Raw genomic sequence first — 15110 nt, forward strand, 5'->3', positions numbered from 1 at the left:
AAGATTCTCTCTCTCTCTCTCTCTCTCTCTCTCTCTCTCTCTCTCTCTCTCTCTTTGTTTCTTGATTTAATCGAATTGCCAGATCAAACAGCTTTCACAATAACAGTGTCTCTTAAAATGTCAAATTATGGATTTGACGACAATTACTTAAAACACTATTTAATTTCTTTTACGAGCTATGGGGCAAGTGTTATGTTGGGCAGAAAATCTGGAGTTGGAAATAAATTATTAGAAAAATATCCAAATTTGATCATATGGCATTGTTTAAACAATTGGCTTGAGTTATCAGTTGGAGATGCAATATCAGAAGTTCATGGAATTAACCATTTTCAACTATTTATGGAAAAGCTGTACACTTTGTACAGTCAATCTCCAAAAAACCAGAGAGAAATAGAAGCATATGCTACCAGCATCGGCAAAGAAATTAAAAGGATTGGATGAGTATTTAATGTAAGGTGGGTGGCCAGCTCCTTTAGGACCGTATCAGCAGTTTGGCAAAATTTTGCATCTTTATGCCATCGTTTTGAAAATGCCAGTAAAGATAACAACCGAAACAAAACTGAACAATCCATGTTCAACAGATTATTTAAACGAATTTCATCCAAACAGTTTGTTCTAAATTTAGCCCTGGTGTACGATGTATTCTTTGAGCTATCGATTCTTTCAGAGTCATTGCAAAAAAAGAGATACGACAATAGTATATGCAGACAAATTGATTTGTTGCACAATTCGTTACTTTTAAAAGATCCTCAAAAAGGAAAAAAAGTTGTTAGAAGGCCTCAGATGCTATTGAAAAAATGCAATTATTTTTAGTAACATTAACAGACAATAACAAAGTAACATTAATTCATAGAAATCAATTTCTAAACAGTATTATTAATAATATGAAGCATATGCTGAGCGTTAGTACAGATTCTGTTGAATTTACTGAAGGAATTTCAACTTCAGACATTATAAAAAGAGTAGCAAATTCTTGAACTATCTACTATCTAAAATGGCCATCTAAAATTGATCTTGGATTTGGAGAAAATAAAATAGAATCTTTCTGTAAACGTTTAAATTTATCTTTCACTAAATTTTTGAATGCCAACAGGGATTATTTAGCTAATGGTGGTTGTGGCGTGCCCACAGATTTGAAACATTTAAAAACTTATTCCAAAATTGTAGCTTGCAGTTCTTCTGAATGCGAGCATGGCTTCAGCAGTATGAATTAATATTAACTGAGAAAAGATCCCGTATTCTTGTCGAACGTCTCATCGTTCTGCTGTTGACCAACAAACAAAAAGGGCAGTCACACAAGAATACGTAATCGATCCTGTATGGGAATTTCTATGATTCTTCTGAACAGTATTTTTTTTTTTATATTATTTTGGAGTTTTTGCTTTTCTGATTTTTAAAATTTTTTGTCTTTGTTTTTTACTTTTGAATTTTTTTATTTAATAGTTATGAATAAATACCGAACAAATATTTTAATTTTTAACTTATTTATTTTTGCAAATGAAAAAAGCATAGGTAACTATTTGTAGTTAATAGATAAATGTTCCAGTACTATTTTTTTTACTGACCTCAACATGAATGCTTCCTGAGTGCAGGAAGCCTTTTGCAATTGCATCATTACTACACAATTGATGTACAAATTTTGGTTTGTCTTAAAAATCCAACTATGTAATGATGTTATTGCACTTGAAATGTTATAGTTTGAATTTTTCATACTTTGAGGCTTTCTGCCCTAAACAAGTACACCTTTCTGCCTTATAACAAGGCATCTTTCATGTTGTGTAAATAAGTCACAACTGGGTTGTCAGCTTTTATACGTCTGGGCATGTACCTGCCCACTGATGAGAGGCCAAATAGCTTTGAAATGGTGCCATCTGGGTGGTGGTACTCAACTAATAAGTATAAGTAACAGCAGGCTTCTGTAATGGGGAAGTGTTACTTATTTGAAGTATAAGGTGAAGACAACTTGTTCTGAAGGGTTTCATAATATGAGATGTTATAATAAATGCTTAATGTACATAAATTTCAGTTTGTCTTAACAATTCTACAAGTATGTAGTAATGATGAAATTATACTAACAGTGTCATAGTTTCAAGCTTTTTTTGTCCTAAAATTTAATTAGCTTCCATATATAATAATCTTATATAAGTACTCATAGCACAGGTTTTTATCAAATTAACTCATTTTATTTTCCTGTACCCTCTTGCATCTCAAATATTGTGGATACCTACCGTCACAGGGTTGTTCAGGTCTTTATTTTGCCTACCTGCCAACTGATGATATCCCAAATAGGGTCAAAGCTGGTATGATTTTCAAAAACAGTCTGTTATAATTAGTGTATTTTTTTTTTTTTTTGCAACATAAGGTGTATGCAGAGATTATCTTGTTTCTGTGTTAACTAATATGCTGAAGGTCTTCAAAAAAAAAAAAAAAAAAAAGTGACATCATGAGACATGGGAAGGTCTCATGATTTAGAGAAATTAAAAATTTGGTTTTTCATATTTCACAGTAAATCAAAAAGTTTCAATGTGCTTTCAGTAAAAAAACTATTGTGTAGACATTCAAATAAAAAAAAATTACACAAAACTATTTGCAATAGGTATATTTTTCCTTACTCTTTCAGCTAGAACACAATATGTCACCTTACTTAAAGTTGTGCTGATTGGTGTTTTATCTTGAACCTGCATTTTCCCTCTTTGCTCAACAATTAATAGAGAACGTCTCAAATTGGCTGTGTGGATAGGGTGGTTGAAGAATGCAAAAGAGCTAACACTGCTGAGATCTTTAATCGACCTTTGCATTTGTTGGTGGGTTAAGAGGGCATAAGTTATTTTTGCCTCCAAATTTAATTTTGAGTCTCAGAGAAAAATATCAGTACAGTAATCAATTGCCTGCATTTTTTTAGGCTTTGACTACTAGCAGTCTTAAACAAGTACAGTTAACACAATCAAATGTACTCCAAACTTAAATGTATATTCATTAGTAATCACTGTGCACAAAGAGGTTACAAAATTCTAAATAGCTAGGCAAACACAGGGAGGGTAGTGGGGATAAACTTAAAAATAATAAAGTTTAAAAGGCTTTATACATAGTAAAGTATAAACATATAAATGATAGTTTCACAAATTTTGTAAATGGTATAAATCACCCTCCATGAGTAAGTTGTTTCAATAGAGCACTCCCATATCTCAACAGGGATGGTTGAAATGGATGATCCTTTTTAAAAAAGCATCATGCCACATCTTAAATTGAATCTCATTTAAATGACTGATTCAGTTGAAGATGTTAACAAAACAGGATCTAAAAGTCATTTGCAAAGTAAAAGGTTGGCATTAGTATAAACATTTGAATAATTTTGTAATTAGTTTACTTATTTACTATTTGCTAATTTTTTTTCCTTTTAGGGAAAAGGAAAGATGAAGACATACTGGCTTCTTGATGATGCTTTCAATAGAATTCCGAGTGTCAATGGAGCTGATAATGGCTACGACAATAAGCATGCTAAAAAAAATGTGCAGCACACTTAAAAGAATAAGTATGAAATGTGATATAAAATATGAACTGGCAACTTTTGTAAATTATAAAACAATAAAGATGTGATTTATGACTATATTCATTTGTCTTTATGTAGCAATTTACTTGACTGTAAAAAAACAAGACAAAAGGTAATAATTTATTATTTTTTTTTAAACTAAGGACATATTTTGCATTATTTTTATTGACTGGATATCCAGTACATAAAGCACCTCTAGAAGTTTATACATTTAAATAGTAGTACAATTTCTAATAAGAACAAAAGTTTACGCTTACTTTATATTTATTTGTATACTTTGTTTTGCTCGATTGGTAGAACAAATAGCAAAGTGTTAATGACAAGTAAAGTATTAATGGTGTGCTGGATAAACTAGGGCAAGAATAAATCATTTTCTAGGAGGTATGTTTTTTTATTTAACTGTGTCAGAGAAAGTGACAGATATGATTTATAAATAATAATAAATAGAAAGAAAGGGAAAAAAAGCAGAGGTATTTTTACATCAGCAAGCCTGTTATACTCAAAGTTGGAATGATTTGTTCTTTGAATATATTGAACCACTTCAATATTTAAGATTACAATTTTTGGAGGTTTAGAATTCATCTGTTAACTACACAGGGTAATTTATGAGGAACATAGATAACTTCAGAATGTGATATCTGAGACCATTCTGATTGTATATTGGACCTAAGTTGATATAGCATTTTTAAAAAAATGCTATATCAGCTTGAGTCCAATTTTGAATAGTTGTGGAGCTATGGCTGTTTGAATTTTATAAAAATGGCTATGACATTTTCAGTGGTGAAACATGATAAAAAAAAAAAGAATAAGCAACTATGTACCTAATATGAATTAATATTTTACTAGGTATATGTCTGCTTATCATTGTTTGTCTTTTAATTATTGTATTTTTCAACATTGAAAGCTCCGTAGCCATTTTTAAAAATTCAAACAGTCATAGCTCCACAACCATTTAGAATTATATCTAGTATGAATAAACATTTTATTAGGTATATGTCTGCTTATTGTTATTTATTTTATTTTTCACCATTGAAAGCATAGCCAGTTTTAAAAATTCAAACAGCATAGCTCCATAACCATTTAGAATTGGACCTATGTTGACATTTATTTACTTGGAATGATCTCAGAAATCACATTCTGATGAAAGGAAACTCCTTTCCTTTCATTTTTTGGTTTAGTATATTGAATGTTCTGTATTTAGGGTTTCTCAGTATTAGAGAGTAAATAAACAAATTGCGCTTTAAAAACATGGTGTTCAGGTGTTTTAATTAATTTAATTTCAACTATTTCTGATGTCATGCTTTTCACTTAATATAAGAAAAATTTTTACTCTTTGTTAAGTGTTAAAAAGGGAGTTCCAAGGGAAGTCTCTTTTATATTTCTGGAGGAGATATTACTATGTTTAAAACCATTTAATTAATTACATGCTGTCAAGCTCCAAAGGAGTTTTGTCCAACTTTTCCAAATGTCTGTAACTAGAATGATCCTTTCAGTAGTCCTTGCATACAAGTAACAGAAGTGCTGTTATTCACTAATTTATTATACTTGTATAATAAATTAGTGAAAATCAGATCATTTAATACATGAGTTCTTTGCTTGGATACAAAATTAATTTTGTTTACTGAGTTGATATCTCATTGACTAGTGTTCATGATTCACTGTTTGAGAAAATCAGACTGACATAGTATATGTAAAAAATTAAAGTATAATTGATGATCATTTTTAAAAGTACACCAAAATTATTAGTATACAACTGTAAACAATACAACAGATTATAAGTTTCACTCTTTTCACATCATTAAATTTTAAAATATAGCCTGTTCTGCAAATATCAATTCCATCTTTACTATTTTGTTATATATAATATGTTGTTGTTTGGTTTTTAGGAGCATTAGCAACTAAGGCCATATTGCTCCGGGGATATGCGGTGGTCATTCCCTGACCTTTCCGCATTCTCCATATTTGGTGGTCACGGGCTTGAATCCCGGTCTAATCAAGAAGCGTGTGCTACGCACTGCTGCTCCTGCCCACCTGGCTACGGAGGTGCCTTATATATAATATCATCAAGTTGCTATTGTAATTATCTTCAGTAATGCAAGCTAAACTGAACTGCAGCTGACATCGATTATGTCGATCATTTAACATTATTTTGAAAAATATTCTCTTGATATTCCCTTGCTATCACTATAATAATTTCAAAATTAAATTAATCCTGTAATGGTTAATGAAAATGGAATCTTACAGTTTCATATATCTTATTCTCAATTCTTACCGTACCGCAAACCAAAACAAAACAAAGTATGTATAAAAACGAATGTTATGAATAAGATGAATGAATGAATGAATGAGAATAATATGTATAATTATCTTAATCCAGTGTTATGAGTTACAGATATTTAATTTCTAAAGCAATAAGTGAAACAAACAACATTTAACCATTATTGATATCTTTGGACTAGAGCGATAACGGGATTCCTGTAGACATAATTACTTTGATTAACAAATACAATTTCTCTCTCAAAAGTTTTCCAGAGCAACTTTTTTAACAACTGAATGTTAATTAGATTCATCAACAGAGAAGCAAACTAGAATCAGTTTTTGACCTCCATGGAAGTCTGAAAAATTTTTATTAGTTGAGGAAGGCCTCCGTAGCCAAGTGGTCAGGAGCGGGAGTGCAGTAGCACACGCTCTTTGAATAAACTGGGGTTCAAGCCCCTGACTGCTAAATATGGTCGATCTGCTGACCCGCACTGGACCACTTTGGCAGATCATGGTCCATTTCCCTCAGCATGAATTGCTGAGGAGGTTTCCATCCTGCAGTGGGTTGATAATGGCTGCAGTTTACATTTTAAACTTTTTTTTTTTATGTCAAAAATTTCCAACCAAACAAAGGCAGTATGTTTCATACTTATTTCTTAATTGTTATATAATATATATTAGTTTATTGCTACTTTATTATTTTGTGTGATTTTTTTTTTCTGGCAATAAAGTGTTATTTTCAAAACTTTTTTAACTCAATTTTTTTGAAAATAAGCTTTTGCTATAAAAAAGCTTTATAATAAAGACAACTTTGAAAAGAAAGCATTGTGTGTAATGAAAATCTAATTCAAACAGCCAACTATGGTGTTTATTTAGTTTTTGAATCTGCACTGTGCATATTCTTGGCACCATTATATGATCTAATTATGTACAGTAGACTGTTCAAATAATGGCACCCCAAATAACAGAACATTCAAGCTAACGGCACATTTGCTGTTTACATACAGCACAGATGTCTTGCAGCGTCGAAAAAAGAAAATGGCAAGTCACATGATTACTGTATTTGTTTATGTTCATCATTTTGAAAGTGAATTCTGTACTGATATCACAGATTCTACTACTTTTTTTACATTTATTTTAAATTAAAAACCCCTCACTATGGCTCCTATTAGTTAATAAACCTCATACAGAGAAGAAAAAAAGAACAATATTAAAGCTTAGTGACAAACTTGATATAATCCATACGTTAGGGTCACGGAAAGTTAAAAGTTAATCCATATATCCGTGTGTATATTGTCTGTAAAATTGCATGCATTCTCTGGTCGATTTGTCTGTTTTGCTGGATGAAAAACTCAAGGTTCTGGGGGGGGGGGGGGGGACTTGTTATCTATGCCTGAGACCGGCTAACTTAGCCACGGGGTGAATAAAGCCCATAAAAGTTCCTTGCATCATACAGGATTTGAGCACGGGCCTTTTCCACCCAGTGTGGGGAAGACAGTGACGATACCACTGTGCTACCTGTGCAGACTAAACTTGATATAATAAAGAAAATAGAACTGGTCGTAAGCAGGAGTGTATTAATGGTAGAATGTTTATATTTCTTATGTGCAGTTAATAAAATTGCATTCTTAATCTCTCTATTTCTTATTTAGCCTCATTATTTCTGCATTAAATATTAAAAAAAAAACTTTCTAGATAATGGAAAAATTGAAATAACAGCACCTTGAACCCCCAAAGGTGCTGTTATTCTGAAATTCTACTGTATATATTACATTAGGTAAGGTTTAATTCTGGACATATGAAACATTACTTAGCATCAGAGGCTTCACTGGGATACAGTTAATACACTAACCTTTACAAAAGTTAATACACTAAGTTTTACGAAAAGTTCTGATGGGTAACTGGAGGTCCTCTTGTCAGTATTGACTTTGGAGGTACAGTGAATTCCGGTTATTTGGGCCACCGGATAATCGGGGCAGCCGTTTATTTGGGCCAAATCTTAAAAAACAGAACCCAATCGAGAAAATAGCCAGGGTTTACTTCGCTTAATTGGGACAAAATGGCGTTTAATCGGGGCAGGAGACCGCAGCACTGGAGATTACCCTACGATTGTCTCCGACCGTACCACGTAGTTCGGTCGGATTTCTGGAGGTCACAACCATAAAACAATAAAAACAATTAGCAGTCACCTGTTTATTGGGCTTTTCTGTTAGTGCAATCTATCATAAACGGATAGTAAACTCGATCTTACTGAATTTGCTATAATACCGACAGCTGGAATTCTTTGGGTTATTATGGTGAAATGTGTTTACACTTCTATGGAATCTTCAATCATATAAAAAATTAATTTTCAGAACTTCTCTTCATTCCTATTTTTAAAGCTTCGTAATTTGTTACTCCGTTCTCACTTGCGCGTACCGTGTTACTTGCAATTTGTGTGTGCCGTGTTTTTTGTTATTGATTGCTTATCTTTTTACTGTTTTAAATTTTAACCCACCCCCCCCGACCACAAATGTCAGTGAACAGAAATGTCAACTTGTACATATTACAGTACGTATTAATTATTCCGATTATCACGTATATTCTTCCGAATTTCACGTATCATTTAATTTTTTAATTGGTAAGGTAATAAAGGGTAAATTTGTGCTTAATATATCTTTACTTTTATAGCCTGTGGATAATATTCCTCCTGTTTTCCCTAATTAGAATCGCTGTTTAATAGAATTAAAATTCAATTCGCAAACGTGATCACAATGACCGGCGCTTATTACACATCGTATAGTGAACGGTACTTTACTATGGTGAGTCCGTCGTAACGTGATTTGATTGTACTGTACAGTGAACCAATTGTAAAGGGGGAGGACATTGTATTTTTAACTATTTACGTGAAACTTCGGATAATTGGGGCAGCCGCTTAATCGGGCCAAAATGCACTAGTCCCGATGTGTTCCAAATAACCGGAATCGACTGTATAACTAAGACAGATACACTTCCTTGAAGAAATAATGCCTTACTGCACCGTTCATATTCTTGGCATCATTATATGATGTAACTATGTATATTAAGGTAAGGTATTAATTTAATAACTGAACTTAATTTTGCACTAGAAGGTTTATGTAAAGAAATTACACATTAGTTGTAAGTAATCACACAAATTTCAGTTGTCTTTGAGCAAAGATTTACCACAGTCTCATTTTTAGTCTCTTTTGCTTTTACTTGGTAAAATCAGCATGCAGTGCCTTGCATTGGATCACTGGATCGAGACCTAACATGATAAATGCGCAGCATTTTCTTCACTAGGAGGCCAAACTCCTCCATATCAACAGCAGTATCATCTGGAATGTCACTAACTGGAGCGGAGCAGATTCTATATGCATTGAAGTCCGGTACATAAACATGAAGTTTTTCAACACCATCCTAGAAACAAAACAAAACAAAAAAAAAGCTGAACTACTTTTGAAAATTGGAATGAAATAGTTTTACAGTAGTAATTAAAATTGCACCTGCTGGGGGGTCAGTATCCTCTTCCTTGCATAGATCACAGACTTAAGAGTAGATTCGGGATGGAAGGGGGGAGGAGTTTTCATCCTTGTACAGAATCCTGGCAATCCAGAGAGGTTACCTCTTATTAGATTGTAAGCAATATTGGAACAATTAATGTATTTAACTCACAAACTCTATTCCTGGTGATAAATTTTTTTCTCATTTATATCACTTCATTTTTTTTGGTCAAAAGAATCATAAGATTGGGGGAAATACTCAATATCCACACAGCTGAATTTAATTATGTATACCAAAAAACAACGGCAAGGCCCAAAACTCATTCACCCACCATGCTACACTATGCTGTCCCCTTGCTGAAATTCCTATAATACTGTTATTGAGATCTACTGCCATGCAACATTTCTAAAGCAACCAAACTGTGCAACTTGGTAACAAAAGCAATTACATAATTTCATAATTAAAAATTAATTTGATTATGTTTAATATGAACTGTATTCCTCTTGAAGACCTGAATGATATATGGTGTCTCTGTAGATGCAAATCTTTAGGGTAAGGTCACTGACAAATATATATTCAAGAACAGTTTTATTATTATATAATAGATTAATAATTAGAACCTCATAAATCCAGCAACATTAAGATTTAGCCATTGCCGGATTTTTGAAACCTTATATGATAGGCTCCTCTAGTAGTAACATGCTTAGATCTTCAATTACTGTAGAAAGATTATGCAACAATACAACTGAGCAGTGAAGCAATGTTACCACTAATGCAATTATATCATTCACTTTGGGAAACTTTTGTAAACGTCACATTCTAATCCTTAAACTTTAAAAAATTATATATATATTTATATGAGGTGCAAGCCAAAGGTTTCTAGATTGGCCATATGGAGTGTTAACCATGTCATATAGCAGCGTGCTATTAGATAATGCTGAATTAATTCATTGTAGTTAGTGTAGTGAGTTTTGCGTCAGTACGACATTGTGGTTTTATGCAATTGGTGTTTAAGTGCGTTTAGGGGCTCACATCTGGTGAGTATGGGCTTGGCACACCCAGGGTCCTGAGCTGGATATCATTATTCTTCTTTTTCTTGGTGATTCCCTTCTATTTCTCTCTCTCTCTCTCTCGTGGAATTCATAAATTTTTTTTTTTTTTTTTGCTGGTGCAGCATAAGCTTCGGCTTCCTTGTACCATATGGCTAATAATAATAATAATATTTGTAGCTGAGTAAGATGGTGAACATTAAGGAACAGCAAATATGCATCAAATTTTGTCATTAATTTTGAAAAACAGCTTTGGAGACTTAAAAAACGTTTAAATGAGCATTTTTCATGATGCTGGACCTTTTGTTTGTGGGTATAACACAAACTTTTGAGTGCTCAAGTCATCCATCATAAAGTCAGATGAAAATGTTAAAAACATGCATAAAGTCATCCATGAGGATAGATATTATACAATTAACAATATTTGTGACATTCTAGGCCTATTGTAAGGTACATGCTACACATTTGAACTGAAATTTAAACATGAGAAGACTGCTGTAAAATTTTTGCTCCATTTGCTAAGTGACAAACAAAATTAGCTTTCTGTGTGCAGACACTCGTAAGCACAGGCCAGAAAATTCCTTTCTGAGGTCAACAGGGGATGAAAGCTGGGTTTATAGTTAAACCTAAAAACAAAGCAGTCTTCCCAGTGAAAATGTCCATCATCTCCATGTCCAAAAAAGGCAAGGCAGGTTAGATCAAACATCAAGAGAATTTGCTGATTATTTTTTTTTTTTTGACAATGAGGGAATTGTTCATGGGACCCTAAGGCATTTTGAGGGATGATGTCAGGAGAAAACATGCAGACAAATGGTGCACTCAGGATTAGCTACTGCATCATGACAGTGCACCAGTCCATATGACCTTTTGTAATTTCAGCAGTTTATAACCACGAACGAGATGGTGATGGCTCCACATCCTCCATACTTTCCCAAACTGGCACACTGTGACTGCTTCCTGCTCCCCAAAATGAAAATCCAAATAACGGGATGAAGGTTTGAAGATACAGCAAAGATTAATTTATGATCATACATAAGTATGCAGAATTGCAAAAAGTGTTTTACAGCATCACAAAACATGAATTCCAGAGATGCTTCAAATAGTGGGAGAAACAACATGTAACTAAAGTAAGTCTAAATTAATTTTATTGTGTAAACTTTTGGCTTTCATCTTGTACATATATATGTGTGTTACACTATTCATTAACTATAAATTAAATCTGCTACACAAATAATTAACTATAAATTAAATCTGCTACACAAATAATTAACAGAAAACTGTTTATTAGTAATATGTGAACTTACCACAACAGAAACAAATACTGCATCGACGTTAATTCCACCTAAAGCATAACTTGCAGCGTGAAGTTCTTTAAGCATCTCACAGATAGCAACAGCAATTCGAATCAAGTGCTTTGGAGTAAGAGGCTGTACTGTCCGAAGGAACTGAAGCAAGGATATATATCCATGTGGAGGTCTAAAAGGGCGACTGTTCAATGGATCTCTCAGTCTGTTTCCATTTGATACATCTGATAAAATAAAATTAATAATTTTATTTCATTCTCCCAAGTGGCTGTGAACTTACATTTTAAAATACAATTAAGTTAATTAAATTGTTTTATTTTTATTTGTCTGTATAATGTGGTATTCATAAATAAAGGCAAAATTAAATAAAATATGTATTTTTCATCACTTATGTATGATCATTTATGATCATACATAAGTGTCTTTAACTAGTCATGGTGATAACCTTCACTCATATCTGAAAATTTGTTAAATGCAATACATTCAAATCTCTGCTGAACCACAGAGTAATAGTTGATACAGGCTCTCTCTCTTTCAAAATCATGTAATTGCATGTGCTAATATCACTTAAAATTAACTATTTTATTGTTAATTATTATATCTATAATAACTATTTTACCTAAAACTCCTGGTGATATTAACTACAGTTGAACTTGGTTACAACGAGATCACGGCTGTAATGAGCAAAAAGCCATAATTTATTAATTTATGCATATTACAATACAACCGCTCACTGTTATAACGAGTGTACTACATGGATATACTGAACAAATATTGGTAAATATGCAAACATTCTTCATTGCTCCCATAGTCAAAAAAAACCCAATTCTTGGAATAGACGAAAATGAAAAGGGCGACTTAGTTTTATGACCACCTGCATTGGATTAGCGGCCAGTTTACGACCTTGTCCTTCCGGGGACGAGGCTATACAATAGTGCATTGGCATTCCGCTTGTTGCATTACCCTATTTACAGATTACCTTGTATTCACTGAAACAAATTTATTTCAGGGCTTCTAAGAACTTTGTATGCAGATCACTTTATCATTTTAAAGGAAAATCGGTTAGAAATGAACCCTTCCTTTGGAAACATGTCTACGAACAAAACAGTGTCTCTCAATTAGCGAAAAAGTCGAAATTATTCATGAGTTACAACATGTAGCAATAAATGTTCAAGTGTGTAAAAAGTTTTCTTTGTCCTCTTCAAAAGTATTGACATTGTGAAAGAATAAAGATTTTTGCATATCAAATTTTTTCATATCAAATGTTTGCATATCAAAAGAACATAACCGAAAAAAAAAAAAAAAAATTAGAAAGTGCGAGGTCACAAATGAAGCATTGCTTCAATGGTTCACCACACAAAGAAGTGCTGGATTTTCAATAGACGGTCCGATCTTGAAGGTTCAAGTAGAAAAATTTGCTAAACAATTTGGGCACAACAATTTTGTGTGTAACAACGGTTGGCTGGATCGATTTAAAAACCGACATAACATCGTTTATGCAAAAATTAGTGGAGCATCTCGATCTGCAGATTCAATAATGGCAAATGAATGGATTGACCATGTTTGGGCAGAAATAAGGAAAGATTTCAATGACGAAGACATTTACAACAGTTGTTATTGTTATTTTTGGTTTTAGGAGCATTGGCAACTAAGGCCATATTGGTCTGGGAATATGTGGTGGTCATTCCCTGACCTTTCCACATCCTCCATATTTGGTGGTGATGGTCTAATCAAGAAGCGTGTGCTATGCACTGCTGCTCCTTCCCACCTGGCTACGGAGGCGCCTACACACAACAGGCGTCCTACTGCAACAGGATCTAGAAAATTTGGGGAGATGGGCTGAGAAGTGGCAACTGAAGTTTAACATTGACAAATGCAAGGTACTGCATATGGGTAAAAGTAACCCCGGAGGAATGTACCAACTGTGTGGTGCTACATTTAGGGTGGTAGAAAATGAAAAAGACTTGGGAATGATTGTGCAGTCAGATATGAAGTTTTTTGAGTAATACAGACAGGCTGCCAGAGCAGGTCATGGGGTATTGTCAATGATGTACAGGAATTTTGCTAGCAGGGAAAAGGAGGTGATTATACCTTTGTATAAGGCAATGGCCAGGCCTTCAGTACTGCATACAGGTCTGGAGGCCTCATTTTAGGAAGGATGTAGAGTTGCTTGAGCATGTACAGAGAAGGGCAACAAGATTGGTGAGGGGAACAAAGAGGACCCTCTTACCACGAAAAATCTGATTGTCTGCAAATTGCAGTGGCCGGAGACTAGTCACCAACGAGGTGATCTGATTGAGGTGTATAAGGCCTTGAATGGGTTGTGCATGCTGAATTCTGATAGGATTCTTCCGCTTGCTCAGATTATGAACCTGAGGTGGCATAAATTCAAATTGAGGAAAGACAGTTGTAGAATAGAAGTGCGGAAATTTGCCTGATAAAAAATCAGGCAATAGGAACTGATAAAAAAAAAAAGAATTAACCATAGTGGGTGGTTAATTGCTGGAACAAACTTCCATATGTCGTGAAAGTTGATAGCTTAAATAAATTCAAGGAGGAACTGGAGAGACTTTTAGAGGAAATGGATGTGTGAAATTTTTTTTTTGGCTAATGCTACATAAGCTCATATGCTTGCTTTCTTGCATCATATACCTCTATTACTACTACTACTACTACTACTACAATGCTGACGAAACAGGACCTTTTTATAATTTGACACCTGAAAATAGTTTTAAATTCAAATGTGTTGGTGGAAAAAAATCAAAGGCTCACTTGACGGTGCTCGTATGCAAAAATATGACAGGAACTAATAAAAAAAAAAAGCATCATATACCTCTATTACTACTACTACTACTACTACTACAATGCTGACGAAACAGGACCTTTTTATAATTTGACACCTGAAAATAGTTTTAAATTCAAATGTGTTGGTGGAAAAAAATCAAAGGCTCACTTGACGGTGCTCGTATGCAAAAATATGACAGGAACTAATAAAAAAAAAAGAACTCTTTATTATCGGAAAATCGTTAAAACCTCAGTGTTTCAAAAATGCAAGGAAACTTCTGTGGATTGCACTGCAAACAAGAAAGCTTGGATGACTTTGGATAATTTTCAGGAATACGTAAATGATTGGAATAAGGAGCTATTCAAAAAGAAGAAAAATATTTTATTAGTTGATAACTGTCCTGCACATCCCTAGATTCAAAATTTGTCCAACATTAAGCTAGTGTTTCTGCCTCCCAATATGACATCAATTTTACAACCAATGGACATAGGTGTAATCAAGTGTTTGAAAGGATTTTATAAAAGATTTCTAGTTCTACGTCTGATCAGTCAAAGAGAACAGAAACTTACCGAGTCTATCGATATTGGATGCTATAAATTTATTGAATGATGCATGGAACAACATTACTTCGACACCCATATCGAATTGCTTCAAGAAATCGA

At 33.5% G+C, this 15110-nt stretch overlaps 2 protein-coding genes across 6 annotated transcripts in view; one reads left to right on the forward strand and one right to left on the reverse strand.

Annotated features, from left to right (window-relative positions):
- Positions 1–3609, forward strand: part of LOC150086700 (atrial natriuretic peptide receptor 1-like) — a 193772-nt gene extending 190163 nt beyond the window's left edge. For all 5 annotated transcript variants that reach the window (XM_090372702.1, XM_090372707.1, XM_090372704.1 and 2 more), the window contains one exon: positions 3402–3609. In XM_090372702.1, the coding sequence (XP_090228828.1) occupies positions 3402–3524 (123 nt within the window). In that variant the 3' untranslated portion in view covers positions 3525–3609. The remainder of the gene's footprint in view (positions 1–3401) is intronic.
- Positions 3610–9014: 5405 nt separating this feature from the next.
- Positions 9015–15110, reverse strand: part of LOC150086701 (uncharacterized) — a 247342-nt gene continuing 241246 nt past the window's right edge. The window contains exons 41-42 of the mRNA XM_090372701.1: positions 11664–11887; positions 9015–9226 (exon numbers count right to left, since the gene is read on the reverse strand). Of these exons, the coding sequence (XP_090228827.1) occupies positions 9035–9226; positions 11664–11887 (416 nt within the window). The 3' untranslated portion in view covers positions 9015–9034. The remainder of the gene's footprint in view (positions 9227–11663; positions 11888–15110) is intronic.

Source organism: Mastigoproctus giganteus, chromosome 4 (genome assembly GCF_048544385.1).
Source record: "Mastigoproctus giganteus isolate SK-2022 chromosome 4, ASM4854438v1, whole genome shotgun sequence".
Classification (NCBI taxonomy): domain Eukaryota; kingdom Metazoa; phylum Arthropoda; class Arachnida; order Uropygi; family Thelyphonidae; genus Mastigoproctus; species Mastigoproctus giganteus.